This window comes from Protomyctophum bolini (genome assembly GCF_963924005.1).
Source record: "Protomyctophum bolini genome assembly, chromosome: 16".
Taxonomy (NCBI): Eukaryota; Metazoa; Chordata; class Actinopteri; order Myctophiformes; family Myctophidae; genus Protomyctophum; species Protomyctophum bolini.
In genome coordinates, this window is record NC_137877.1 from 26,864,117 (window position 1) to 26,875,138 (window position 11,022).

Genomic DNA, 11,022 nt, shown 5'->3' on the forward strand with positions numbered 1-11,022 from the left:
GTAGTTTGACAGGTAAATGGTAAATGGTGCATTTATATAGCGCCTTTATCCAAGGCGCTTTACATAGATTGTGCATTACATTCACCCATTCATACACCGATGGCAGCGGAAACCATGCAAGGCACCAACTAGCACATCGGGAGCAATTAGGGGTTCAGTGTCTTGCTCAAGGACACTTCGACAGTAACTCTGGGGGAGCCCGGGTTCGAACTGGCAACCTTGCGGTTCCCATCCAGGCACTCTACCCCTGAGCCACCACCGCCCCATGGGCCTCTCTGTTGTATAGTGAATCTTGTAGACCAGGCCCATTGCAAGTTGTACTCTGTCCTCTACCCTAAGCCATCCCAAACTATCAAAATGAGTATACTGTATGCCTGGTGTATGCTATGAGGTAAATAGGCTATATTTGCTATTCATTCTGAGGAGGTTATTGGCATGGTGTCAGCATTGTTGATAGATTAAAAGTCAATGAATGCACTCTTTCTTCTTTTTCTCCTTCTGAATTGTACACTCTGAAGCGATATTTCCCTGTTGCTCCTGTTAAGTGTTGACTTGATGCTATATGTAGTCCATCTGAAGAAAGCGAGGACTTTACAGAGACATTGGAGGGGGGATGAGGGGGGAGGGAGGAGGGATGAAAAAAAAAGTCCTGGGAATTGCACTTGTGTCCTATGTATATATAGAAATGCTGTCTATACTGTACTGCTTTTTCCAAATAAAATAAAATAATAAATATTATAAAAAATTAAAAACAAGTCAATGAATGCATAGACAATTTGTTTTATCATATTTAAGTAGCATTTGTTTTTATTTTAGACAGTCAGTGATGAATGGTTTACCCCTTGTAATTTAACCATAGTTAAATAGCACACCTTGACATTCAACATGAAAATAATCAGGAGTCATGGTAATTTGAGAATCCTTTTTTAGGTCACGTTGTCGACTGTTATACTTAAAACAGACATAACAGAACATCTGTTGCCATGGACATGGCACACTAATATAAAGGCACTATACAGTCAATGCAGCACCATTTACCATCCACTTACATTGGCAAAGCTCTTTGTGTGTTGATCAATTCATCTTTCTGAGTTTCTCAAATTAAACAGTTCTTAATTCCATATCAAATTAACACATGTGTGACAGTGACACACAAGGAAGTTTCCCTTACCAACACTTGATCATAGGCCCCTTTTCCACCGGGGTTGAACCGGTTCAGTTATTATTTTTTCCCCCTGCCTAATATTAAACCAGTTCAGAGTGTTTTCACTGAAAATGAATTGGTTCAGAACCCTAAAAGTTGGTTTGGAACTGGAACAAAACAAAAACAATTGCCGCCAGTTCCATCAACTAAGGTACCAAGAATCTACAACAGAACCAGTTCTAAAAACCAAATCTATTTTGGTGGAAAAGGGGCCTTTAGAGCTCTTTAGTGCTTTACACCAAAAGACCCTGCAGTGACAATGACATGATAGCGACCCCGGTAAAGGTCGTGACCCCTGTCACGGTAGCAGCAGCAGTGTTTGTGATGTTGAACGCTTTGTCGTGGACTGCGGTGATGATGGAGAAAGCTCCAGCGTATGCCTCCTCACATGCTGGTTGGATCTGCTCCTCTGGTAGCAAGTGGCCAAACTCACCTACAGATCAGAGGGTTGACATTGTTCTGAGCAGCTGTTCACACTAGGACTGTCTAGAACTGTCTGTAAACCCACAACGAGAACCTCTAACCCACTTAATCTTGTTCATGTAAGTTAACCAAATAATTGATACACACGCGCACGCACACGCACTGGTTAACCATTTTTATACTGTTTAGACTGATGCTAGGTTGTTGTTTTACCTATTAGATAGGCATAGATAGAGGCATTCTGGTATTTGATTCTAATTGTCTAAATTGTAAATTGTAATGGTGGCGTGAAAGCAAAAATAGGGAATTGTAGTAGACCATGACAGAGTTATTTAAGACTTTTCACATGACAAACATACCTGTGTCTCTGAGTTCAAAAGTGTAGGAGAAGGGGATTCCGATGAGTCGAGCCCAGTCACGACTGGAGCCAGAGTTAGCATCTTGAATGAGAGGGGGGCAGAATTAAGGAGGGGGGAGAAGGGAGGGGTGAAGCAAGCAGGAGACAGTTAATCCTCAATTTGACTTTTGACTCTCAGGCAGCACTTACTTCCAAGTTATGTATGAAACTCCACCAACCAAAGGGAGGTCCAGACTTGATATAGCGTGTCCGTGTGTGTCTGTGTGTGTCCATGTGTCATGTGTGTCCGTGTGTGTGTGTGTGTGTGTGTGTGTGTGTGTGTGTGTGTGTGCGTGCGTGCATGCCTGCGTGAGCGCATGTGAGTGTGTCTTACATAGGATTTGTGGAGATGTTCCCACTCTGTAGTTCATTCCATACAGCTTCTTCATCTCTGCAGCTGCTGCCTCTCCGACCGCCCTCTAGACAAAACACAGAGACTATAGCCTTAGTTAGAAAGCTTCTTTACTGTGTTCATGAACAGATGGGACGTGACAACAACATCAGTAGGACACACATTTTTTTGGGTTGGCTCTTGTACGTTACTTCCTTGCACGACTATATTGGATTATTCCATACATTTAGTCACTTCGGTATATTCATAAAAGCAATAAAACCCTTACACTTTGATGTGAATCTCTCCAAGCATCTATAGAGCATCCAACATCATCTCGTCAGTCCTCTCTTTCACTCTATCTTTCTCTGTCTTTCCAAAATACACACAAACACACTGTCAACGCTCACCAGTTCGTCTTGGTTGGGGGCAGTAATCTCAGGGTGTCCATATGGCATTAGGATGAGCTGCCCAGAAGAGTGAATGGTGAGAAAACACAAAATCTGTTGTTTCCTCTGTCCTGGGTACGAGACAAACCACTAATGAGCACTGATGTTCCACATTACACCTTCGTTTGAAGTTCCAAAATCACTGCTTTAACCACTTGAATCCTGACATCCCTATTGTGGGCATGTCATGAGGCAAACATTTGGCCAAAATAGGATAATTTTTAGACGAAAGACGTGTAGGAGAGAAAGATAACTAAATAGTCATTGTAATATAGTTAACTTCAAGTATTCCCAATAATTACAGTTGCAAAGGAGGCATATATAATCATTAATCATGTATATAGTAGACAGTATGAAACACAACACAAGCTGGTACAATTTAAAATAATAATAATAAATAAAACTAAAGACTCCATAATTACCCACAAACTCAGTCACAGCTTTAACTTCAGGCTCAGATGTCGATGATGTTCCACAGTAGTTGTTGTGGCAGCAGTCATATGACACACCAACAGCTGAGAGGAGGACATACAAACTCATATTATGATTATTCAGAAAAAATATATATTAATGGGAGACAATTTGGAGGCAATGTGTGTGTGTGTGTGTGTGTGTGTGTGTGTGTGTGTGTGTGTGTGTGTGTGTGTGTGTGTGTGTGTGTGTGTGTGTGTGTGTGTGTGTGTAAACTGATTAAATATGGAGATACAAGGTTGCTGCCCGACAGATAGTATGTGTCTGTATACTATACTATACATGTGTTTGTATAGTTTGTACTATATAATTCATAATTTTGCGTAGGCTCTTATACTGTAGGTTACCAGTTTGCGACTTGCAAGGTTAATGGAAAACATTTCTATAAAAAGTCTATAAAGATTGACTGCATTTCTTTACTTTTAAATTTTAGTTATAACTCTAATTAATATTGGAAGTGGAACTGACCGCCCCAGTTGGCATTGAAGTTTCTGTTCAGGTCAACTCCATAACAGCTGCAGTCTGGAGGAGGTGTGGACCGAGACTTCCTCCACAGACGAGTCTATAGAGACACACATTTTGGAGGGTAAATATGTTGCATGTTATAACGCTTTTATCCAACGCGCTTTCAACTGCAATACAAGATATGATAGATAGATGATAAAATCCAGGAGGTGGACTCACGCTCTGGTTGGTCCAAGTGAAGGTGTATCCATCCACGTTGACCACAGGAGTCACATAGAAGTCCAGGTTCTGCAGCAACTGGTTCAGCTTCTCATTGGTTTTATACGTCAGAAGAACCTTGTGTGGAGGGAAGGGGGTCATTTCTCAATGTGGACGTGTGTGTGCGACTGTGCGTGCATGCGTGTGCATATGTGTGTGCGTGAATACATGCGTGTGTGTGTGTGTGTGTGTGTGTGTGTGTGTGTGTGTGTGTGTGTGTGCGTGCGTGTGTGTGTGTGTGTGTGTGTGTGTGTGTGTGTGTGTGTGTGTGTGTGTGTGTGTGTGTGTGTGTGTGTGTGTGTGCCTGTAAGGGTATTGTGTGCATCATGTACAGTATGTGTGAGCTAACCTCTTTGACAAACCACTGGCAGAAGGCTGGGGCGATCCATTCCCTGGCATGGATGCCACAGTCCATCCAGATGGCCTTCTTGCCTGCGCTTCCTGTTCCTAGCCCTAACTGGACAAACACAACAAACCAAGGTTTGGCGGTCATTTCACTCTCAAATCAGGAAGACCACTTGAAACTATAACATCCCTATACTGGGTAAAATGACAAGATTAAACATGGACATCAAGGGATGATGCTGAAATATATAAATGAAGGGTATAGGGTTCTATATGTTTCATACTTCTTCCTACTCCGTTTCGAACGTGTAAAGACATTATAGTACTTTGTGCCCAATGATGCTTGTTTTTTTTTTATTGCACTTATTTTAATTGTTGTCATTCATTCATTCATTCATTATTTGCTGAAAATAGGTAAGATTTCAGCCAAAGTAGCGGATCAAGAAGCTCACAAAGCATCACAGTCATAAAGGGGTGTGTTGTGAACTTATCGGTGTTGAATCGGTGTTGTGGCAAAGAGATATGGTTCAGAGGGAAAATAGGAGGGGGCCGAGTACAGACCCATATACGGAGGCTTGCAGATCTGCTATTTATGTCAAATGTTCATCCATTTTCACCAAATGTATGCCAACACTACGATTGCATGCCCAGAACAAGGATGCTACGATTTAAGTGGTTAGGAGCATTAAAGGGTATTTATTCTGAGGCCTGAGGCCAATTCTAAAAACCTTAATCCTAACCGTCAGTGGTGCTCAAACCTTTTCATGTCAAGGACCCCCGTAATTACATGTATGTGACCACCAAAACCCTGCTCAAACTATGCTGTTCCAGGGGTGAATTAAGATTGTTCTCTTTAAAATAATATATATTCAAAGATTTGCACACATTTTTTTAATAGCTATATAACCATACAATAATGGTTAAAGGGGTTAAAATCTAAAGTGACACGGATGTTTTCCCAGTCTTAATGGGTTAAAGTACCTTTAGCAGTGTAATGTTCCTTCCTTCAAAGGTTTGTCCATAAATCGTAGAGGAGACCAAGTCTGGGTTGTCCCGTTCTATGTCATCCATCCATCTGTAGATCTGGAGAAAGAGGAAGAGGCAAAATGCAAAGAGTGGGACAGAGAGGAAGACCTTGGCATGTTAGCATCCTTGAACAGATTGATGACAATGACGGCTGGCGTAGCCGTCTGGGCACCTAGGCTGGTAATCCAGCCTGACAGCGTGTCGCTGGTTCAACTCCAGATCCTGATGACCTTTGCTGCGTGTCACCCGTCCATCTCTCTCCCCATTTCCTGTCAGACTACTGTGTGTACAGTACCTACCAATAAAGCATAAAAAGCCCCCCAATGAAATCTTAAAAAAAAGATAATGACAATGTAGGCTAAAGTTCATCAGTAATCTAAACAGATTAAAATAATGTAATGAATCAGTGACTTCCATTCAATTATTACTTTATTATGGCACTACTTTACGCCTCACAGTTTTCTATTCCTACAGGGAAATGCTGGGTGAGTGACATAAAACAGGCTAAATGAACAGTTAGACATCCTCGAAAACAAGTTGACACTTTTCATAATAACGGTATGCATGTCAGCGTCCATGACTGCTCACCAACCCCCATGCGTATAAAAATACCAATTACTGTACAGATAATAATATAGACAGCCTTCCCAAAAGCACGAACTGGAACTAACCCAAAGTAGAGTGGTTCTTGATGCCAAAATGGCAGCACTCCTGGCTTTAATGTATTTTTGTGTAGATGAGAGGAAGGCATGTTTATATTTTCAAGATGATTGGTACAAAGGTTGAACATGACAGCTTGATGTAGGTTTGAAATGCAGTTTGAAGATTTGAAGGGGTTGATCACACATTGAGTACATTGAGGCATTATTTTTCATCCCAGAGGACAGTGTTCAAATACTAGATAAAAATAGATTGTATAGTTTTATATTAATACATCAATGAGATAAATACATTTTCTTAGTTATAGTGTAACAACTGGGAAGAAATACGTTGTTTGTTGCAGAATTTATGCTATCATGAATCTATAGCAACCTTTTCTTGAAAGAAAGTGCAAGAAAAACTACTCATGTATGCAGAGCACTCCCAGACATAGTGTTACCTACAGCACTTGACGATTATGCTCAAGTCCTGCCTCTGCACTTTGTGAGTTTTGAGATTTGCTCAGAATTTATCCCTGCATCTTGCACCACTTTGACATTTGCTCACCTTCAACCATATACCTCTGCTTGTTGCAGCACTGCAGCACAAGATTTACTGTATTTTGAGGGCTTAGACAGTAAAGCTGCTAATCTCTCACCTCGTCCATGTGGTGGTACTTTGTGTAGTCATAATTCTTGGTCGACCCTGGTCTGTCCTCTACACTGAAAATACAAACAGTATGCCATTATAATGTCACTGCACGTAATATATCTCATACCGTCAGTGGGCTGCTCAGTGCTCACTAAAGCTTATCTCGATTTGAGAGAAGGCCTTCCATTTAACCACTTAAACCCTATATACTTACCGTAGTTAACTGGGGTCCCCTAGGGCTCTGTATTTGGTTGGCTCCTTTTTCCCCTCCACCTCAAATGTCTTTGCCTCATGCAGGAAGCAATATAAGGACATTAGATTTTCTCTCATTGTTCTCATCCAGGGTTTATTTTATTTTATTGTATTCTCATCTGGGATTCAGCAATGTTTTCTAAATTGTTCTCTTGATTAGATAAAGAAAATGCAGTCCACAAAATGTGTTTGCCCAGGGTTCGAAAACATTTATAGGTTTTATATTAGAGAAACGTATATTTTAGAGTTATAATTGAATTATTAAATGAATGGGCTAAAAAAACACTATTGGTCCATTGATCCCAATAATAACTACTATAAAACCATGATGATATTGCATGAATGTTACGTGCGCCCATTCTTAAGGCCGATTTATACTTTGCTGCATGATGGTATTGAGTGGCAAACATTGCTAATCTACAAGCCCAAAATTGCAAGCTGAAAAAGCCCTTTAGTAGCTCCGAGCTCTGTAAGATCTGCTCATAGCTCGCTGATAACAAACCTCAGTGTATAAGGCCACAGACTTTACGATCAGAGTGGGTGACAATATTATCACATGGAAAGAAGAGATCTTATCTGGGTTATAATTTAGATAACAGCCTTTCCGGTGATAAAAATGGAAACAAAAGTAATCAAGAAAGTCAACCAAAGAATACGATGTTTTGGGCAGGATCTCCTCATTGGTCAGTATAATGCACTCTGCAGGACTATAGACACTATGACTATATGCATGCACCTCATCAGGGTACTCTAGCACTCAAAGGCACTACAATCTAAACTATAGAGTACAGACCTCGCAAAACAAACTAACCAGACTAGACTAGACTAGACCTCACACCTAGGACTCATAACCCCCATCATGCTCATTATGCTGGGGTAGGTTGGGATGGCTCAGAGTAGAGGACAGAGTACAGCCAGCGGTAACACGTACTGTATGTCACTCCACAGATACAGTATGTATAACTACTACTATCAATTCATTCTACTATTATGCCTTAATGTGCGACTCCCTTAGACTAGTCTTCTAAGGTCACAGTTTACTATGAAAACCTGCAAAACCCGTTCATCTGTTGGTCACGCCTCCATATATGGTTGCCACTTGCCAATCCATCACGCCTCGTGACATCTCGTGACATCATGGAGACCCTTATGTTGCGTTCACACGGGGTAGATTCAATGATGCAGTCTACCATTCATTGTAAAAGGAAGCCAGCGACATGACGTTGCAAAGACGCAAAGATGCATGTACAGTATAGGCTGCTGCTCCAAATCAACTCACAATGCGTCATTGTATCATTTCATCTGCCCGTGTGAACGTACCATTAGATCTCCATATATGGATCTGACCTCGTGACATCACGTGACATCATGGAGACCCTTAGATCCCCATATATCTAATCTCCTAATCACAAATGTTAATGTTTTGCCATTTAATTGTGGGTCTCTCTTAACATACAGTTAAGACAAAAGTACAAGAGAACATTGCTGCCTGAGGCCTGCATGTGTCTCACAACGCGATGTACAGTATTGCGAGCTTGTAGATCTTCTATTTTCAGCCCCAGAACATGGACGCTATAACCGTTCATGTGGTAAAGGAACATTACAGGAAACATACAATTGGCATGGACGTATCAATATCACTAAATACTGTATAATAACTATTATGATAGATATAGGGCTCTACAGCAGCACAGTGGGAGAAACCAAAAGCATCAATGATAGCACACAATCTCTCTCATTTTTGCACAAAATATATACAGTCCAAGTATTACTATTACTAACATAAATAACAAATAAACATCCATGCTCTTGTTAAATGTTGAAAAATCAACTACAGATGATGTAACTACACTGTAGACTGTCTATAGTTACCGTCACCGTCTGCATGGAGTTTTTTATTTATTATTATGCTACATTAAAACATATACCGGTAGCTTAACCAGGGCTTAACAACTCACCTATTAGAGGTCCCTAAATGTACATTTAAAAGCAGCAGCACCAATGCCAGCCATCGCTGATTAAATGTGATTTCCTTCATTCCCTCTTCCTCACTGTTACTTTACCAACTAGACGCCTAAACCACTATTGGCTCTCCTTTTATCCCTCGCCCTCCCTCCTTTCCCTCCCTCTCTCTCCCCATCTCTCCCTCCCTCCCTCCCTCCCGCTCTCTCTCTAACTCGCACGCACGCACACGTGCACACACACACACACACACACACACACACACACACACACACACACACACACACACACACACACACACACACACACACACACACACACACACACACACACACACACACACACACACACACACAGAGGGTATTGTTTTCAATGCAGCAACTTATCGGCATGTCTCTCAGATCTCTTAATCAGCTAGTAATACGATAAACGACTTTGACAGGTGCTTTAAACGGGAGAATCAAAGCATTCCAGCCTTCCAGGGCAACATTGTGATATCGCAATATCATAAAATTAAGTTTGCTTATTTCTTATGTCCTTGAATCTGACCTGAACGGACTCCTAACCTTAGTTTAGTTCATTTCAGTCAGTCAATTTGTGGTATCATAGTCAAAACATAATACAAAAATGTATGCAAAGAAAATAACCACATTTCTGATTCTGACCAAAAAGGTATAGGCTGAAGCCATGGCTTATTTTGCTTTCCCTTTTACAAAAAAAGCAAACAAAATCAGGTGGAGATTATGTTTTCACCCATGTCTGTGTCTGTGTCGTGTGCAACTCATCTCAGACACTGCTGGGCCCATTTGATAGGCATGTGAAACTAGGCCAAGGAAGAACCTCCATCTCAAATGTTTCAAATCAGTCTCATGGTGGCACTATAGCAGGCCTCTTTACAACTTCGCCTACACAGTAACTTAACCCATTATCTTGGGTCTTTCAACACCCTATTTCTCCATTTCCTTTTCCTCCATTTTTGCTCTTTGAGACATGATGAACACATTCAAATGTTTCATATTCCAATCCGACTGGCTATATGACTGACATTGAGGGACAATACGTTGAGTGAGCCCCACGATTGACACATCCCTGGTGGAGATCTGCTCTCTGAGGATCGAGTGCCTTTTCTAGTTTTGCATAATGTGACTGGAGCATTCTGGCATAAGGAAACCAGAATAAACATTATCACAATATGTTAGTGAAAGGTATTAACACACATCCTGATGTGTCCTTTTTGAGTGGTGCAACCACTCCGTTACGGAGCTGTGTGTGTGGGTGGGTGGCTGGCTGGGTGGGTGGGTAAGAGCACGAAAACAGCATGGCTGGTTTTCACCACCTGTGCGCAACCTAACACACACACACACACACACACACACACACACACACACACACACACACACACACACACACACACACACACACACACACACACACACACACACACACACACACACACACACACACACACACACTCAAGCACATATTAACTGTATGATGATTTCGGGTGTGCCAGTACAGAGGGTACAGTAGAGGGACCCCCACACGGTAACTCTGTCATTTCTCAACCGTTTCGGATGCGGGGCGGCTCGCCGGTATCGGGCTGGCACCCTGGGTGCTTTCCTGTGGGTCAGTACAGTGACAGAAATGACAGTTACCACACTGTAACTGTCATTTCTCAACCTGTGGGTCTGGAACAAACACGTGTGATCTTTTATACTTAACATGTATTATTATTTTACCCGATACATTTTGCATCATCAAGAGCTGCTGAATCAATGTGGCATTCATCCTGTGTGCGTGTGTGTGCGCGCGTGCGTGCAGCAGGGGACGTGTGGGTGCCTCTATGTGTGTGTTGTTGTTGTGGCTATACTGCTGTCGCCCCATCCACAGACTCACGTGGATAATGTAATTAACTGTCTCGTCTTGCTCAGAGCAGGACAGGGCGAGAGAGAGAGAGAGAGAGAGAGAGGGGGACTCGCCACAGAAAAAGTTACCAAGTTGTCTCTGGACTGGGTCGGTTGTGGCGGTGTCGAAACGTTTTCTGTGGGATAACCTCAAAGATATAATGGGATTCCTGCATGACCGCGTTCAGTATTGTGGTGGAAGACGTGTGTGTTGGCTTTTCACATGATTGAGCGACAACAGTTGT

The 11,022-nt window shown here is 41.9% G+C and overlaps 1 protein-coding gene across 1 annotated transcript; it reads right to left on the reverse strand.

Annotated features, from left to right (window-relative positions):
- Window positions 1–901: 901 nt before the first annotated feature.
- LOC308330757 (carboxypeptidase O-like) lies at window positions 902–8,958 on the reverse strand. The gene is made up of 11 exons (XM_080785755.1): window positions 8,870–8,958; window positions 6,667–6,730; window positions 5,325–5,426; window positions 4,348–4,455; window positions 3,960–4,076; window positions 3,744–3,837; window positions 3,227–3,319; window positions 2,766–2,875; window positions 2,359–2,443; window positions 1,987–2,067; window positions 902–1,637 (listed from the first exon to the last, which is right to left on the reverse strand). The coding sequence occupies exons 1-11, from the start codon at window positions 8,947–8,949 to the stop codon at window positions 1,438–1,440; spliced, it is 1,134 nt and encodes a 377-aa protein (XP_080641881.1). The 5' UTR covers window positions 8,950–8,958; the 3' UTR covers window positions 902–1,437.
- Between the last annotated feature and the right edge of the window lie 2,064 nt (window positions 8,959–11,022).

Excerpts from the sequence above, each read along its gene's own strand:
- LOC308330757 (XM_080785755.1), bottom strand. The coding sequence starts at position 8,949 with ATGAAGGAAATCACATTTAATCAGCGATGGCTGGCATTGGTGCTGCTG. Across the intron at positions 4,456-5,324 it reads GGAACATTACACTGCTAAAG|TTAGGGCTAGGAACAGGAAG; the intron begins GTACTTTAACCC and ends GTGTTTGTCCAG. Across the intron at positions 4,077-4,347 it reads GCCAGTGGTTTGTCAAAGAG|GTTCTTCTGACGTATAAAAC; the intron begins GTTAGCTCACAC and ends CCTCCACACAAG.